Here is an 18,499-nt window from a genome sequence, read left to right on the forward strand (position 1 = left end):
TTCAATATCATTTTCTTGAAATAGCATCCACTATTCCATCTAATTGTATCCGTAGTCATAACGACGTATAGTAAAATAAATACGGTTGTATCTACACCCATAGATGATAGATTGCACGGAGTAAAGGAAAGTATTCTAGAGTAAATGACGACAAGATCGTAGCAATATCCAGCAAAATTTTACATTTAATACATGATATCTTAGAGATAGCAGTATCATATTGGTTTGTGTGCACACGAGCTAATTGCATCCTCAATAATAGTGATATTGATTAAACCAGCGCGTATCCAAGAGAAAAAAAAACAACAAATAACAGTCGCCTCAAAGCAGATTTCGCGAAACTTTACAAGATCTCACCATATATCTAGCAATATTTTGCATTAGATATGCGATTTCGCGAAACTTTACAAGATCTCACCATATATCTAGCAATATTTTGCATTGAATATGCAATATCTATCTAGGATATAGTAGCAAGCAGTATAATGGTCCGTGTGCTCCAGCTAACTGTATCTTCAACAATAAAATGATATCGCCCTCAAAGCAACGCGTTTTCTGAGAACACCGCATGAAAACCAAATTTGTAAAACTTTAAACGCCTTCCTTTTTCCAACTCTGAAACCGAAAGGCACCTCCAGATCCAAACCTTGAAAACCTTCCAAATCAAAACAAATATCCCACCAACCCCCACCACTCCTCCATAAAAAGGCATCCAAAACGCACCGGATTTCGTCGAAAATTCCCAAGAATCCATCCAAAAACCACGAAACAAAACCCCACAAGGGAGCGGGCCCCAGGCACAGTCTCAAAAGAGGCAGCCACCTCTCTCCCCCAACCCGGACGGACCCCTCGTGCTCCCATGGAGGCCACCCCGATCTCCTCCAAGCCGCCCTCGCCGGCGCCGGCGCCGCCGCCCCCGATGGAGCCGGTGCCGCTGGCGGTCATGGAGCCCATGCCCTCGCCCCCGCCCCCGCCGCCTCCGCCGCCGCTGCCGCCGGTGGTAGAGGCGGATCCCGGCGCCATGAACCAGCTCGCGCTCGCCTCCACGCCCAAGAGGTGAGTTCCCCCGCCCGGCCCGGCTCGTCGCGGCCTCTCCGTTCCAGCGTTTTCGTGGTCCGCTGATCTGAGTGCCGTTGTTTGCGCAGGCAGAAGGTGGAGGAGGCCGCGGACGGGAACGGCTGCAAGCATTGCGCCTGCAAGAAGTCCAGATGCTTGAAGCTGTAAGCCGCCCCACCTGTCCCTTCTCTTATTCGCCGATTCTGTTGCTAGGCGCTAAGATGTTCTCCCTGCGATTGCTTCCGAGTCTCCGGACAGGACAGGGATTACCCGATTTTGAAATGTTGGGTGCTACGCGATTTTTTTCCGCTCAGATTTGTTTCCATTTAGGTGCCAGAGAGGGGTATTAGGGCGAGGGTGGGATGGTTTGATTCGGTCTAATTTGATATATCCCTGTCTGATATCTGCTTAATTTTTTTTTTAAACATATCCATGCGATGTTCTCTAGTCCAGTAATTTGAACTGGTTGTAGTTAATTTGTCGGAAAATATTTGCGAGATATAAGCGCTGGCTTTGGATGCTCCTAAAATTAGGAATCAAAATTCTCATGCTGGGAAGTGCATGATGTTACTTGATTATTATTTCAGTTCCTCTTCGGTAGTTACCTCTAGTACTCGTTTGATCCATATAGCTCCTGGAGCAGATTACATCTATGTCACCAAGCTTAGCAGCTACGGTGGAAGTTTTTCAGAAGCTCAAGTCATTTTTTCTTATCTACTGCAAATCTGCAACACATTATATTTTATCTATGAAAACGTTTATTATATGGTTATTATTAGTTCAAAATCACTTTGTATCTATATGCCGTTATCTGGTGCTAATTTGCTTATGAACTGAGATTTGTAAAGGATTCTCTGATGGACCAGTAACGCAGATCTTAATTGTTTGCGTATGCAGATATTGCCCATGTTTTTCTGGTGGAGGTTATTGTTCTGAAAGATGCGGATGCCTGCCATGTTTCAACAAGGTTGATTTTGCAGAGACAGTTCAGACCACCCGCAAGGTGCTGCTTTCACGTCAGAAGCGCATGTCTATGAAAATTAATAGAAGACTCGAAGCTAATGCTGAAACTGTGGTTGTTTTCTTGACTCAGTTACATGTCACATTTTTTTAAATGTTTCATTTGGTTCATAATAATAATATTCGTACTTTGTCTCTGTCAGCTGCAGGAAGACGCGCACAATTCTTCTTCTTCAACTCCGCCAAGGCTAGGCTGCAATTGCAAGAAATCAAGTTGCCTGAAGAAATACTGTGATTGCTACCAGGTTCCATCTAGTTCGACCACTTTGCTAAAGCTTTGGGGTCTACGAATTTCTTCTCAAATCGATTCTTCTTATGAACAGGATGGGACAGGATGCTCCTTATTTTGCCGGTGTGATGATTGCAAGAATCCTTTTGGAAAAAATGGTACTAAGAAATGCTTCTCTTATATACTGGACTAATGCTTCTAAATACATTTTTTTCTCAATGAAATATTTTTAGCTGTATAAATAATTCCCATCTACAATCATAATGCACTAACTAGTGACTGATTTCCTACTCTAGAAGGTATTCTGACGGAAGAGAGCAAGCGCTTTCTGTACACCGGTGCGGACCTGGATCAGAGCGAGGATGAACATGACTTCGTCGTGGAGCGTCTACAATCACCTATATCGAAGGAATCTTCTTTCCAACACACTCCACCTCGGAACAAGGCTTCAAGCAGAGATACACACCTGTTGCCTGCGCAGGCGCTGTCGCAGTGGCAGTCCCGCTCGTGGCAGTCTTCGAAGCGGCAGATGAACGACCGGGCGGTCGATATCTCTGGGGAGAACAAGAATTCAAACCATGACTGGCAGCTAACGAAGCATCAGCCTCAGGAAGACAGCTACAGCATCTCGAGATGCGTCCAGATCCTGAATGGCATGGTTGAGCTCTCGCAGGTGGAGAAATCGGTAGCCCCTGACGTGTTCCTGCAGCAGGGCAACCGGGAGATATTCGTCTCTCTTGGCCTAGATGTCCGAGCGCTGTGGCTAAAGCGCAAGATCCAGAACCTGACTTAGGACATGTTTTCTAGTATTGTTGGCAATCAGAGATTGAGGGCTGAGTATTGAATCTTAATTTAGATCATGAATGTCTGCTGGTGGTTGAAAATTGCTGAGATTTTAGGGTTTTCTTGTATACTGAGATGTATCCTGTATTTCCATCACCTGCCTTTGTAGAGAGCTAGCAGCTGAGTACCTGGTAACATGTTATAATAATTGATTTGTTATTATGCACCTACAGCTACTGTGATGTTCTGCCTGAAATGTTGTCTAGGAAACTAGGAATTCCTGCCCTGGAATGTGTTTACTACTCCCTCCATTCCATTCTGTGACTGTTGTCACTGATTTAGACTAGTCACAATTTGAAGTATCATACACTAGTATCATGTACATGATACTAGTTTGTGATACCACCTTCACAATGCATAGTAACATAATATGGTATCCTACTTATATCATATTTAATGTTTTGTAGAATCTCAATGCAAATGTGTGTACATGATGTATTTGTCATGAAGTTTTCTAGGTTTATGTGTCATGATACGGTATCATATTAGACTACTCATAGTGGGAGTAACATCACACACCCCAAAGCATTTTGGTGACATGGCATGACAATGAATGAAGAAAGAGATTGAGGTGGTAACTAGCTATGTTACCATAACATCACACTTCCCAAGACAATATGAGTCTACAATCAAATAAATATAGCATGCATGATACCACATACATGTAACTACCCACTATGGAGGTAGTAACATAGAGTAGTAACATGCACCATGTTACTACTCTATGTTACTCCCCACTATGACTAGTCTTCTGATACTACTCTCATCTCTCACCTCATTAATTGATGTGACACATCAGATTTTTGCCAACATGGCATGCATGATACTACTTATGATACTCCTATTGGAGCTAGTCTTAGTATAATTTTATACTAAGTCAACAACATCTAATAATATGGAACGGGCGGAATAGAAAAGTGGCTAACTACAGCAGAATTCATGTCTAGAAATTGTTTTATTTTCCAACGAGATTCTTATGGAATATGCGCATACATATGTGCTCTAAATAGTCTAGAAATATTCTTGTGGTCCAGCATGGTCCAGTGCAAGTGAAGGTGTTCAGCCCCAAAAAAGAATTGTTTGCCAAAGTCTAGGAATGTTCTTTCCTCCTGTACCAAACAGACTGGGTCATCTTCGTGCATGCACCCGGCTGTTCGTGTGGATCACTGGTCCCCGATGACAACCTCACGGAGAGTATTCCTAGGCCCAGTCCAGCAGCACATGGAAATAAAATGATGAAAGGAAACCAAAATAAGCAGGAAACTTCAAATGCAAAACAACATGATGGGATGACATCCAGCAAAATCTCAGCTTTGTCACAATGCCCCAAGCAGCTTTCATACCCTGATTTTATTAGAAAAGTCATACAATCTTTATTATGACATGCTCCATTCTAGTACAACATAAGAACCACAAGTTTTGCGCTCAGTACATAGTTTCAAACACTCATATTGTTTGAGGGCACCAAAGGGGAGCATCACTGGGTTGCTCATTCGTTGATTCTTGGATCCAACTGAAGCTCTCACTGCAAAAGAACAGAAGTAGGAACTAAGATAACCAATAAACAGTGCCATTTAATTCAATGTTATTACAGGATAAGTCTTTGAAACACCATACCTACTCATGTAGCTTAACCATATCACGTCCTCGAGATCACAGATCAGTTCCCATAGAGAAAACTTAGCAATCGAGTGTTTTCTGGTACGAGACCTGCAAGTAGCCCAAAGGAGATTATTCAACAAATGTGACACATCATGCCATAAATAACATACAAATAAATATCTCATATACAACTGTCATGTGTAAATGCGTTGTTTAGAACTCCATTGATGAATTCGTCAGTTGTGTACACTCTTTAAAAAAGAACCATACACCATAGTGGCATGGCATTCTGAACACACCAAATAATCTATCAGCAATCGCTTGCAACCACTGCGACCTAGTTAAGCAACAGCAGGCCACTACGAAATCATGTCGGCCCAAGGTCATTCAAATGTAATTGAAGAACTAAAACATTGGGCACTGTATAAAGCACAGATATTGGTTGAATTATACTAGTCTTTAAAATCAAATACTAGTAAAAGCATAATATAAATACCAATGGAAACATACCGAGGTTGAGTTCTTTAGCAGTTCCCTGATTGCCATTGTAGCATAGGTTGATGCAGGTAAAGTAAATGTTAATTTCACAGCCAGTTTGCTTGGCAATGTATCTGAGCTGCCAATCGACTTGTTTTCTACTACCCTAGTTTCACTAGTTGGCGTGGAGGTCTGCAATGGCCCTTCCAACTTGCAATCAGCAGTCTTGGAGACAGAATTTCCAGTAGATGTGGGCTCATTTGCAGCTACCTTTGCATCTGTAAGCTTGTCTTTGGACAGAAGATCCAGATCAGTTTCTGCTAAAGATGCACTGTCGTCCGTGTATGTCATCAGTTCCCTGCAACCATTGAAGCATTTTATCGGAACAATGCAGTCATGTTTAATTTAAGCACAACAGTGTTGCGGACTTCTGTCAGAAAGAAATAAGAGTTCCTAGATGGCAGTGTTAATTCACTAAAACTAGTTATGCAATGAAGAGATTGAGACTATTCAAGCTCAATGGATAGAGAGTTAAGATAGTGGTTTTAATCAATTAATATGGTAAAATGTTGATGGAAATACACGTACCACTCAAAATCAATAGGCTTCTGGAACACCCGACGGTAACCTCCTTTCATGTTTGTAATGGAAAACTCCCTTACAAATGATGTTTGCATCATACAAGAAAAATATTAGATTGTGACGTAGCAGTATAACAAGCATGTGCAAATGCAATGTGTATGAAATTACTAATACATTGCAGAAGTAGAACAAAACTGTGATTGCACGATGCACTAGGCTGCACTATCTAGAGCTGCCTTTGATGCAAGGACTGTGCAGAGCTAAAAAAAAGTATTCTGAGAGATATATGAAGAAACTTACTTCACACCATGAGCACTTTCTGTCAAGCTAATGCCATCCTGAGACATGAAAATCCAAAGTAACATTATGATACACGTCATGGCAGAAGCCACAAAGAAATATTGTATGATTCATAACAGATTTGAAGATAAAGCATGTGACATTACAGTAGGACAGCCATTATTCACAAAGGAAAAAAAGTAACTCAAACACATATTTTGGTCAGCACAGTCCAAAAGCAACAACATTGCAGTATCTTACTCAGTGAATAGAAACTGGAAATGCATGTACAGAAAATTCAACAACACACAAGTTTTGACCAGAGCAAACAAGAGTTTCTAAGTAAATATGAAATACAAATTGTAGTATAGTATTACCTTTTTAGCTATTTCATGGTAAATCTCAGCAACTTCATTCCCAGGGAACAATGCTTGTGAACTGCATTGCAACAATAAATAAGCAGAATAAAAAAAAAAACTTTACCAAGTGGATACACGACAGAAAAACTGAATGAATGCAGATGTGAATTGCTTGTTACCCAGGTAAAGGAAGGACAACATCTTGAAACGAGTAAATCCCTTTCAATAAATCTTCAGAATCGACTATCTACAAGAGAAACAAAGGTGCAGGGATAGGTATTTGAGAAGGAACAGTGTGTATAAGCATTTGGGTTTATAACAAACCTTCACGGATTGGATATTTTCTTCTGGAAGTATTTCAGAAGAAATATCAAGGTCAGACGAATTTGTATGGCCATCATCAGCTTCTGAGGTACCTACGGAAGTTGCTTCTTCTGGACGGCTTTCTTTGCTATAAATTAGATCACCTTCTATAACCTGTGAAATGCCTGTCAAGTCACCAGTTAGCATATATAAGAAAAGGGATGGAGAAGTCCACCACAAGATGACCTACCTCAAGAAACAGTAAAAGTTAGCCCAAAACACAAAACTATAATGATTCAACTGAAACTGAGCAGCTGTTACAAGGATGAAGTAGACTGACCATACTTCTCAACTCTCATGCTGGCAGCATGATTCCAAAGGTAACTTTGGTAAGAATGTACATACCTATAGGAAATGGTCAGTGACAAGTAAAAAGTAAGAAACAAAGCGTGAGGATTATTTAACAAAACACTGAAAAATGAACAAAAGATATGCTTCAATAAAGCGAGTGATATATAACACATGTAGCAAAGCACCAAGGCAAATGCAGAATACTGCTGACTAACACGTAAAGCCGATGTACTTCAGTTGATGACAGATTATATCTAAGTGATCAATTATAAAGAGATGTATACTACTTTTTAGATAGCAAATTTTTGTATTCTATAACTATCATTTCTTGGAGAAGTAACCATTGTCGTTTACCTTAATTTGCAGCAATCAGTTATACCAAGAAAAAAAAATCAGAATAAAATAAAGATAAATAGCATACATCATTCTTAACGTTCTTGGTATACCCTTTAATGCTTGTAGATAGTTATCAGGGGATTTCCTCAAACATAGAAGCTGGAAAGAATGCACGGATCGATAGATTAGTTTAACTAACCGAAGGAAACAAGGCACTCTCGTTCATCTAATACAAGGATATGTAGATGTAAATGAAAAATGAGTACACTTACAATAGACCTCTCAGCTACAAGATGGCGAGGGAAGTTCCTCAGTGCCATATCAATATCACCATGTTGCTTGTAATGTTCACGCACCTCCTTTATGTCATCACGCTGTACGGAGTATTGAGTTATGTTGAACAAAAGTTGGCACAACATAATAAGCAAATCCTAATTAGATACAAACAAAATCAATTCAGGATATCTCCTTCCCTTGGATCAAGAACCAAGTTCACAGCAGTTTTCCATTCTCCTCTAAGCAAAGCAGCTCCAATGAGGTGCGTTGGTACTGAACCACTTCCAAAGCGCTAACCAGAAAAAATAGATAAACTTGATGAGATTCAGAAATAACAGTGAAATAAGTTCTTGAGCACAAGCAGAAGTTCCTGGTTTTGTACCTGCAAACCATAGTAGTTGATAAATCCATTCTTTCCTAAACCATCCACAGCAGCCTTTATCATGTCTTCAGATTCTGCAACAACGCCTCTGGAGAAATGCAGGTAAACATAAGTTCTCTCTGTTTGCTCAATTTTCTTAAATGGATAGCATGTGGGATACCACACAACAAAGCTTGGAACTATAGAATAACTGTTAGTGGTATGGTAGTGCATAGTTACAAGTCAAATAAGTCCTGCAATTGCTTGTTTATGTTACACTTTCGGGGAGAGCAGGAGCACTTATATACTCTGAACTATAAGGAGAAAGAGAAGACATGGTACCTCAGAGTAATTGTAAATCGATTTCCCATGAGTTGACCAAGACCAAGTCCCTCCTTCACATAACTAGAAAGGATTAGTTAGTTGCCAAATTACTGTTTAGGACAAAGTTTATAAAACTAATTGGTCACCTACCAAAAGTTTCCAACTTTGATGCCATACAGTCGCTTATTCAGTGCAGCTAATTTATTAGCTGGTACCTTGAAAACAGTGACCTAATAATAAATGAATTAGATAAGTAGCCAATGCAATTACATGCAAAAGATTATAGCCATGGCACAAGAATTAGAAACTAACTATGCACAGGAAGAATACATAACCAATCTACCAAAGAGCTAGAAAATCATGAACCAAAATACATAACTAAGTATAGTTGATCAATTATACTAAAATAATATCTAATGCATATTACTAATAAATTGACACACAATATTCTAGACCAGAGATGCTATTATTTATCTTATGGTTGTAACAGCACAATAGCATACATAATTACATATATTAGCTATAGCTAAAAGCCTAAAAACCACATAAAGTATTTTTCTACCATGCCTGTGTGTGATAATTTAGCCATTTTATCCAAAAAACGCAACCATGATTCAATGAAGTAAATTTAAAAATACAGAGCTGGTATACATATGAGGAATAAACACCTGTTGCGTGGTAACAGCACGTTTATCCTTTGTTCCTGAAAAGCCAAATGCGCGTGACTGCAAAAAGCATAGTCAGTCATTAGTCGACTAGCAAAGGATGGGTAACGAATCCTGCCATCAAAGAAAGAAATAGCAGCCAAGATATACCTGGAGTCCTAACATTTTTCCTATCACACCCAATGCATCTTGTGTGTCCTTGTTCTCTTTGCAAAGGTTAAACCTGATCAGTGCCAGAATGGTAGTTCCGGTTACAACACTAGTTAGAAGCAAAACTAGACGTGATGCAAGCATTATATCCCTTACTAGACAACTATACATGATTGGTCATAGCTACATTACTCGTGCTACCAAATTTAAACAAGTAAAGCCTATCAATCAAAGTATGTCAAAAAAGTGTAATGGGTGCTATACTCAATGCAGGCAAGGATTTTATGATCTAGGACAACAGATGATAAGATGATCAAGTCAAACAGGATGCTGTCACCTCAGGAACTTCCCAATATGGGCTGGCCAATTAGACGACCCTCTACTGTCGTATGGCCCCCAATCAGAGCCATTCATGTCCTTCCTCTTCCTTCCTCTCCCGCCACCACCCCTCCCACCACGGCCCCTCCCACCGCCACCGCCACCACCACGACCTCGCCCTCCTCCAGCTTCAGACCCCACACGCACCCTAATGCATTTCTGTACCCCGTCGCTGTGTTCCACTGTGTCTGTGACCAAGAACTTGAAGTTATTCTTGAAGAAGCCATGCACCTCCTACAAAAAGAATAAACACCCCAAATCAGCCACTTCCCCCAATTCAACCACACAGAACAATCAAGCACCTGGGAACCAAACCCACCGATCGATGAGCTTTGTCGGCGTCAGGCGAGAGGATAACCGGCGGGAAATCAGCCTCGCCGCCGGCCGCAGCCTTCTCGATAAGCCCCCTCACCGCACTGCAGTCCGCTTCGCCGCAGAGCCCACTGAACTTCTCGAGAGCCTGCGAGTGGTCCGCGTCGGCCGACGGCGCCGCCTTCTCCTCCTCCTTGGGCTCCACGCACTGCCATACACGGAATCGCAATGAGATCGGGGCCGGATACGCGACGAAACTGGTAACCGGATTCCGCGCGGCGAGGCCGGGAGGGTGCGAGTACCTCGTCGGGGAGATCGAGCGAGGTGAGGCGGACGACGGAGCCGTCCCGGGCGACCTCGTGGACGATGAAGTCGGAGTAGCGGTGCTTGAGGACGCCGCGGAACCCGGGGAGGGAGGAGGAGGTGAAGCAGGTGATGCCGACCTCGGCCTCGGTGACGGAGCTCGAGCGCGCCATGGGAGGAGTGGTGGCTCGGATTTGGGGGTTAGGGTTTTGGGAGGGAAATGGAGAAGAGAAGGGTTTAGCCGGAGGAAAATGGCGAGTGGAAATTTGCAATTATGCCCCGAACGGTGAGGTGATAATATTCGGAAGGGTGTTCCTGAAATGCGTCGTGTTTTTTTCAAAATTACTGCAGGAAGAGGGAAAAAAACCATATGCCGCTTCTTTTCAATCTTTTGGGGCCAGCGAGTCAATCCTGTTTTAATTTACCTCACACAAGAGAGTAATCATCGAGTAATATGGAACCATAAGTCACGTATATTGTCACGAAAATCCTTTCACACACCCCGAATACACTTTCAATAGAGAAAGTCTCGGCGGCGATGGCAGGACAGTTAGGACCCTTCTGGGAATCTGGGTGCAAGAAGATCCAAGCATGAAAACAGTGGAGGAAGAAAAAATACATTAGGCTGAGAAGAGGTGCTATAGAGCAGGTAATTTGCATCGTGGATCACATTGTACATATGCACACACAACTCGATGTCAAAGACTAATGTAGTACTGTAGTCAAGAAAAATGAAGGAATATCTAGGACCAAAAGTTCAGAGAAACATGACCAAATAAGTCATTGGTATCAAAGTGACCAAATTGTAACCCACAATGTGTACCAGGTCTGGACCGTAAGGCTTACGGTACCGTGTTTAAACTTTAATGCACGGACAACAAGAGTTTAACACTGCAGGAGTAGCATAACAGCAAATGCGACCGATTCTCCAAGGATGCCCAGGGCCCCAGTTTCTTTTGCCGGATACAAAGCTTTCACCGCCTCAGCTTCGAAACAGCACTATCTCTATTAATGGGCGGCAGTTTAGCTGATGGCATAAATGAATAAAAAAGAAACAAGAGATGGTGACCACAAAGATCAAATTGCCTATCAGTTGTTTGCGGTTTCCACAACATACACTGCGAACCGACTTATTTGTGTGCTTGTAACTCAAAGCAAACCTAGCAGGCATACATATCCGATTGTAGCTCATAGCAAACCTAGCAGGCATCCAGATCCCTGCATGGTGGAGGTTTTGGCTCGCCTTGCAAGGTGAGGTTCCCTCCAGCAGGACCACAGTTTTTCCGCTCTGGGTTCTGTGTGCCGCGCTGCAAAAGTAACCAATCATCAGAATAGGTGTATTATCCTAAGCCAAAATGCTGGGGCTTAAACATATAGTACTAAAATACTCAGACAGCAAAATCTGTGGCCAGATATAGTAGGAGAATCTTATTAAAATGGCTAAAGCTTACAGGGGGCGTTTCTCCTCTTCTCAGCATTTCAACCAGCTCAACAACACGCTTTGGAGTGAGGTCCTCCTGTAAAGGCAAATGTAGGAAAAAAGAAGCTCAAGTTAAAAGGCAAACAAGTTTTAACAAGCCATCCAATTAGCAACTTTATGTCTGCAGTGATGCAGTAGTTCTATTGCATAAAAACTTAGTTAAAAAGATAATCACAGCAACATTCTAGTTTCAACCTCTCCAATGCCCCCAATAAAGATATAATATAGAACGAACGAGCAATGACATAGAACTTTTGTCTCTTGAGTTGACAGGTTTTGATTTATGCATATACATGAACTTAACAATTTAGACAAATCAATTGTTCTGAACATGCAAAACCACTCTTTATCATTTCACCCCTTTCCTACCAATACACCCTAGTAACTCTACATAGTAATCACGTTCTTCCATTACCCACATTTTTGTTCTGTATCTAATCAGGTTGAACCGGTTGTGCTCCAAGAGTTTTCATTGTGTTTCTGGTACAATGCCCACCACATTATACCAGCATCAAGTCACTGATGCTTAGTAATACCAGTAAGTGTGGACGCTCAAGGACAAAAATTAGGATGCCAGAGTAGTGCAATGTTAAATTTTATATGCATTAGTACTGCCAGGAGAACAAAATAAACTTACGTAATAATTGTATGAGTAACCATCTGAACCTTTGGAATAGTCAGCCACCGCGATCATGGGAGCATTCACGCAGCAACCCTGTGAATACGACGGAAAGGTGAATAAAAGTGTCTTTCTAAAGTAAAAGTAGATCATAACCAAGCATTCAAAATCATTCATCACAAACATAATACAGACCATTCCTACATTTAAACATTTGAAAGTGTAAACCCAGGTAAAATAAATATTTCAGATCATGGCGTTACCATGCATTCCATTTCCCCAACAGAAAATAAACCATCGCTTGTCACCTCTGCGAATGAATAAAAATGTTAAGTACATCACAAAAACAGCAAAAGAAAGTTTTGTTCAGAAGACAGAGTTTGCGCTAACAAATTCGAAATTATCAAAATAACTCCATGTATATACGAACCATTCCGTTTAACTCCAAGGTGCTCTAGCAGGGCTTCCTCGATATCACGTGAACCACGAATCATACAAGGTGTAGTTCCACACACCAAAAGGTGATATTTTCCTACCTACATGGGATGAAAAGAGTGACATGGTAAAGGAGGTGCTAGTAGTGCTAGTAATGAGTACAGTGTAGGCAGCATGCATCAAGGTACCTTAGTCCTGTTGAACATTGAGTAAAATGTTGCAACTTCATAGACCCTGATCGGCGCAACTTCGACAATTTTAGCAATCTGAAAAGGAAGACATAATTTTATCAGGAACACTCAAAAATGAGAAGAGTTAACTTCTCTAAGATAAATGGATAAACAGTAGAAAGGTAAAAAACCATAAAATATATTAGACCAGTGTTTAAGAAAGACTATGACAATTGTAGTCAAATTATCAACCTAACAGTCATGGTAAGAAAGGATATATGCTCCAGCTTTGAATGCATTGTATAATAATACTATGCTCCAGAATAGTGTGAGCTGCCATATGAATATTTTTAGACTTCCACGGAACAACTTCAGAAACAAAATAACAAGATCATAAGAGATTTCAATTACACCCGCAAAAAAATAAGAGATTTCAATTACTATGTTAACATGGATAACAAACATGTTCTTTCTTACTTAAAACCATGACTCCAGGTCTCCTAATAAGGCTAATTTTATTATTGAATATCAAATCCAGAATAACGTTGCAATTATCCAATGGCGGCAACTCACTTCAAAATGTTTCAATATGCACATGATATTTTCCTGTGCACCTATACACATTTTAATTTTTTTTTTATAAATATAGGGGCCAGGCCCCCCGGTTCCATTTAAAATGCAACCATAATTCAGTACAAATATTCAAGTCTCGAACCCATTTTAATTAAGTGTTCCAGACATAGTGAATAGGCATAAGAGTATGCTGAAAACAACAGATACAACATGAAACAATGGGCAACAAGGCTCTGCATCTTTTCTACAGGTAGATAAAGGTTTGAAACTAAAGAAGTTACATGAGCTATAAGCAACCGTATGTTATAACAACTTCACCCTTTATATGAAAATGGAATACAAAATAGCATCTTGAAGTTGGAAGGTAATTATCCAAAATCTGCACAAATTCTAACTTACAGCGTCCATTGCTGCCACTGGGACCCATCCACCATGCTGCTGCTGTGCAAGATCAAGCATTGGGATGATACCAGATTGCTTGTAGTTGCTTGGGTAATGAGATAGAATCTCCTTGACCTGGGACATTACAACAGAAAATTTAGTCCACATAATAACTGACTTGAAATGTGTCCATAGTCCGCACCAACAGTATTCACTGAGGCCATTTCTTCTGTAAGAAATGGAACATTAAGTCCCATAGCACTAGTACATTTACTTATTCTCAAGGTGTCACACGAATACACAACATCAACAAGACTTTGCCCTTTGCATTAACGAAAATAGAAGTTAACCTGACGGCTGGCATTCAAGAGCATTATCTACTGGACGAACAACATTAGCAGTGCAAATGCTATCCTAAGAACCCTGTCTGAACATCTGATTACACAAGTCCAAATCTAGCAAAGTGATTCAACAGTCCTCCCGCTACAAGCGCACCCCAGAAAAAGGAGAAGAGCAGTACCTTCTCCATGTTCGTCTTCGTGAACTCCCACGGCATGTCCGGGCTGTTTTCCGGCGAATCGATGTGCTAGAAAACAAGGCAACATATAAATCTAGCTGAATACTCCCTGGCGACAAAACAGATCAGGCAAAGCGTAGAAGCGGATCCGAGAGTGCTCACGTAGTTAAGCGCCGAGGAGAAGGTCCTGGAGAAGTAGCCCGTGGCGGCCGCGGCGGCGGGGGATGAGATCTGCAAGGAATTTTTGGCGAACGGGATCAGAGGATTGACCTGGGAGAATCGACGGGGGTGGATTCGGGATGTGGGTGGGAGAGACGCGCTAACCGTAGAAGGAGCGATTCGGCGGGCGGCGGACTGCGAAGCGGAGGCGGAGGCGAGGCCGAGGAGGCGGCGGGCCGCGAGGCGGGCGGCCATGGCGGCCGGCGAGGTAGCTGGTGGTGGTGGTATCGGCGTGTGGTCGCTTGTGTGTGAGCCTGCGAGGCAGGAGAAGGAGACACCCTCTTGCTCGGTAATGAAATGGCAAAACCGGCCTGCTGGGCCCTCGTATCGAGGCCCAGCCCAATAAGCCTCTAATGCGTTTCAAGCAGCAGGTCTCTGTTCAATTTCCCTGACCATTCAAGTTCTTGTTTACCTGCACTCAAGATTGGAAAAAGCGCTAGGCGTAAGCGAGGCGATTGGCATTCGCCTAGTGCCTAGGCGGTGCTTAAGCGTCCTAGGCGCAGCCTAGGCGGGCATATAGTTTATACCATCAAGTGTGTAAATAGGTTATCATATGTAAATACACATTAATCTAGTGCATGTTAATGAGTAAATTAGTACCAACTACCATTAGAATATGGCCCATATGTCTCGATTGTGAAATATGACATCATTTCTTCGCGGGGAAGACAATTCATGGTTGCCCTGCCTAGACTTCCGGTTATGCCCTAGGCGAGGCGTTTGTCCATCGCCTAGTGCTTAAGCGTGAGTAAGCGTCTCCTAGGTGTCGCCTTTTCCAACACTGCCTGCACTGATGTTTTTTGCCGTTATGGTTGCAGCTAAATCACTGCAGGACTTGCACTGATGTTAAACTTCAAGAGCAATATGCATATTTTCCAAAATTTGAGAAGTTGTATGATCAAACTGCATTACTCATACTTAGAAAGTAGAGCACCAACACGATACACGCAGTCAAGGCTCAAGTTCCTTCTGTTGTGCCGCTCCACCAGTACTGTTGAACGGGAGCTAAAACACATTGGCTATAGCCTTGACAGAGAATATAATCGCAAAGGTGCTTTTACAACAATAACATAAGGATTGGCATAATGAAATTGCAGTACCAGCTCACCGGGGAAAGCAAGGGTGCTTTTACAGCAAGAGCCAAGAGAGAGCACCAGCATCAACTGAAACATGAAGGCGGAGGCACACAATGTAAGATGGTAAAGTGTAGCAATGGTTCATCTTCCTCGGTAGAAGCAAGCATAGCGTGTTACGGAATTTAACCAGGCTTTGGGGAACCAAATGTCGAATGAATATTGGTGTATTTGAACTAATCAACCACCGGCTGAAACAAGCATTGAAGTTCAGGGATCATGGAATTAGAACGCAGAATGAACATACGAGACGCGGCCCTGGATTCAGCAATACAGACATGACTCAAACAAGCAAAAAAAAAACAGAGGGACAATGTTCTGAACGTGGAGACTAAAACAAGGAATCATGAATCACCTGATTTCGAACCAGCAAAAAAAAAAGTTGTCACTAAAAAAAAACAGAGGGACAATGCTCGTCCCTGATTTCGAACCAGCAAAAAAAAAGTGTGGCAATGTTCAGAGATGCTCGAATCACCTGATGATTCAGGTGGAAATGCGACGACCCAAGTTGTCGCTGAGCGTTTCATCATTACAGGCCACGGGGTTTTTTGGGGTGAGAGAGGCTCGAACTCTCGACCTCAGGATCACTCGCATTAGCTATGAGACCTACGCGCTAGCCAACTGCGCCACCACCCCGTTGTGTTATCTCAACGTAATAACCACTTTAGTTCTCAGGAGCAGCGAAGATTCCTAGCACAAGTACCCGGAAATTCATAGATGCGACTATGTGAGTAGTAGCTGCAAGCCTGCAACACGAGTGGCCTACATGTATTTGTTCCTTCCCATTCAGTTGAACAGAACTCACTGACGGGATAGACTAACATAACCAAAATCGCTTCATACTGGCAGTGAGATACTAACAATTCCAGTAGCTTAACACTGACATAGCTAACTGCCTTATGTTTCAGCTTTCCTTGGGTGACTCGTAAGTGATTACAGTAACTCAGCGTCCATCCATGCGTGACAGATTAACTGCAGCAGTTACACGGATCAGACATGCAAGAATGCAGAATAAGGAAGGTGGTGGCGGTGGGCCGCCGGCCGGAGCTGTGTTGGTCATCGCAGATGTAGTGGGCGGACAAAGATGAGGCCCACCACGCACCACAGGATCCACCCCGGGTTCAGAGCCCTTGACAACCGCCGGAGCTTCGTGTCCTCCATGTCCATCTGCTCCTCGACCAGCCCCGGTCCCGACCGCCGGAGCCCCATGCCCTTGAGGACCGCCGGAGATAGGTCCGTAGAGGGTCAATAGCTCACACACGACGTTTCTCCCCGGTATTCGCTGGAAAACGACGTCGTTCGACGAAATAGCTAGCGCACGACAGACGCAACGGCCCAAATAGCCACGGCCCGACACGCCCTTTAACAGCGAAGGAATAAACGAATCTGGATTACTTGTGCCGATCTCGTTTGAACGCGGGACCCACCGGTCGACCGTTGCTATGCAGGGCCCATAGCTCGCCAGCTCAGACAAGGACCCAGCACATATCTACGCGGGACCCACCAGTGGACCGTTGCTATGCAGGGCCCATAGCTCGCCAGCTCAGACGTTCCCCTGTTCTTCCTCCAGCTCCTCCGTTCCCCTGTTTCTTCCTCCAGCTCCCAGCTCCTCCGTTCCCCTGTTCTTCCTCCCGCTCCTCCCAGCAACGGTCCGTGACGGCGGCGGCGAGGGATGTCTAGCTCCGCATCTGGCTCCACGAGAGGTCATGCCCCCGTTACGGAGAAATCGCGATGAGTAGATGCCCCGACCGCCCTCGCGTCGACCCTGCGAAGCGGTTGACATGTGTGCGCTCGAAGAGGGGCAACGTCGGTCGCGAGTTCGTCAAATGCGAAAGCAAGCCATACCTGGGCCGGGATGGAAAGGTAGGGTTTCGTCCCGATTTGACTCGATTTGGGAATTTGGATTTGGGAATTTGGGAATTTGGGAATTAGGGTTTCCGATCTTCTTTTCAGGAATTGGATGAATGCGGCCATTTCGAGTGGATGGATAAGTACATTCGAACTCGAGGACTTAAAGTTGAAGTGCTGCCCCCCCCCCCCCCCCTCCCCCAATCCAGGCTCCCGCATCTGTTGTGGAGGAGGTGATCTCAAACAGATCCGTTCGGGAGGATTTTGCGGTGAATGGAGCGATGAACGGAGAGTTGTAGAAATTGAACAAACAATTGAGCGAAATTGTGCACTTGAAGAAGCAGTCAAACATGATGGCAGGAGCATTCTATGTGTGTATCATTGCCATTTATTTGTTGTTTCTATTCCGTTCGGATTAGCAATTTGAATTTAGGAGTTGTGGATTGCGGGGCTGCTGTTTGTAGGATGTTGTTTGTAAAACGAATTCGAATAAAATTAGCTATGAATGTTTCAAGTCTAATCCAAATTCAGTTAGGGGTGGAAGAAGTGACAATCAGTTAACTGGAACCAAGTTCAGTTAGCACATTCCGAAATAGAAAAAGTGACAATTTCATGAGTAGTTCATGGGCTCTATGTTGGGCCCGTTATTGGGCCAAGCCGTGAGTACTACCCGATAGATTTTTTGTTTGTCATTTTGGCTTAGTGAATAATATTTTTTTTTGTTTTCGTTTCAATCATATTGCGTCTGTTTTGGCTGTAATATTATTGTGGTGTTGTGATGGATCATGTAGACATATGTGTGTACGTGTCAAGTTAAACAGAAGGCATCTTTGAACAGTGGCGGATCCAGACAAAATTTTGAGAGGGGGCAAATGGTGTGAGTGGGGGCATTTCTTATATATATTAGCACATTTTGAA

The 18,499-nt window shown here is 42.9% G+C and overlaps 3 protein-coding genes and 1 non-coding gene across 5 annotated transcripts; 1 reads left to right on the plus strand and 3 right to left on the minus strand.

The window, feature by feature from the left end:
* Window positions 1–859: 859 nt before the first annotated feature.
* LOC124649924 (CRC domain-containing protein TSO1-like) lies at window positions 860–3,330 on the plus strand. Of its 2 annotated transcripts, none has more exons than XM_047189493.1 (6): window positions 860–1,056; window positions 1,146–1,220; window positions 1,954–2,131; window positions 2,220–2,321; window positions 2,400–2,463; window positions 2,602–3,330. In XM_047189493.1, the coding sequence occupies exons 1-6, from the start codon at window positions 860–862 to the stop codon at window positions 3,096–3,098; spliced, it is 1,113 nt and encodes a 370-aa protein (XP_047045449.1). In that variant the 3' UTR covers window positions 3,099–3,330. The 2 variants fall into 2 exon arrangements, with proteins under 2 accessions (XP_047045449.1, XP_047045450.1); XM_047189494.1 differs by having other exon boundaries at window positions 1,954–2,128.
* A 1,108-nt stretch (window positions 3,331–4,438) lies between these two features.
* Window positions 4,439–10,444, minus strand: LOC124649925 (multisubstrate pseudouridine synthase 7). Its single transcript, XM_047189495.1, has 20 exons — window positions 10,206–10,444; window positions 9,911–10,111; window positions 9,551–9,825; window positions 9,214–9,286; window positions 9,067–9,123; window positions 8,549–8,628; window positions 8,417–8,479; window positions 8,096–8,183; window positions 7,903–8,005; window positions 7,710–7,813; window positions 7,523–7,596; window positions 7,091–7,155; window positions 6,772–6,935; window positions 6,627–6,694; window positions 6,466–6,526; window positions 6,110–6,147; window positions 5,816–5,884; window positions 5,261–5,585; window positions 4,766–4,858; window positions 4,439–4,673 (listed from the first exon to the last, which is right to left on the minus strand). The coding sequence occupies exons 1-19, from the start codon at window positions 10,377–10,379 to the stop codon at window positions 4,829–4,831; spliced, it is 2,112 nt and encodes a 703-aa protein (XP_047045451.1). The 5' UTR covers window positions 10,380–10,444; the 3' UTR covers window positions 4,439–4,673; window positions 4,766–4,828.
* Window positions 10,445–10,962: 518 nt separating this feature from the next.
* On the minus strand, window positions 10,963–14,810 carry LOC124707327 (NADH dehydrogenase [ubiquinone] flavoprotein 2, mitochondrial). Its single transcript, XM_047238984.1, has 10 exons — window positions 14,706–14,810; window positions 14,544–14,612; window positions 14,385–14,450; window positions 13,883–13,999; window positions 12,929–13,006; window positions 12,736–12,841; window positions 12,569–12,615; window positions 12,324–12,401; window positions 11,658–11,723; window positions 10,963–11,513 (listed from the first exon to the last, which is right to left on the minus strand). The coding sequence occupies exons 1-10, from the start codon at window positions 14,793–14,795 to the stop codon at window positions 11,406–11,408; spliced, it is 825 nt and encodes a 274-aa protein (XP_047094940.1). The 5' UTR covers window positions 14,796–14,810; the 3' UTR covers window positions 10,963–11,405.
* A 1,472-nt stretch (window positions 14,811–16,282) lies between these two features.
* TRNAM-CAU lies at window positions 16,283–16,369 on the minus strand. The gene is given in 2 exon segments: window positions 16,283–16,318; window positions 16,332–16,369. It is a non-coding gene; the product is annotated as a tRNA-Met (tRNA).
* Between the last annotated feature and the right edge of the window lie 2,130 nt (window positions 16,370–18,499).

The sequence above is a fragment of the Lolium rigidum genome, chromosome 4 (assembly GCF_022539505.1).
Source record: "Lolium rigidum isolate FL_2022 chromosome 4, APGP_CSIRO_Lrig_0.1, whole genome shotgun sequence".
Classification (NCBI taxonomy): Eukaryota; Viridiplantae; Streptophyta; class Magnoliopsida; order Poales; family Poaceae; genus Lolium; species Lolium rigidum.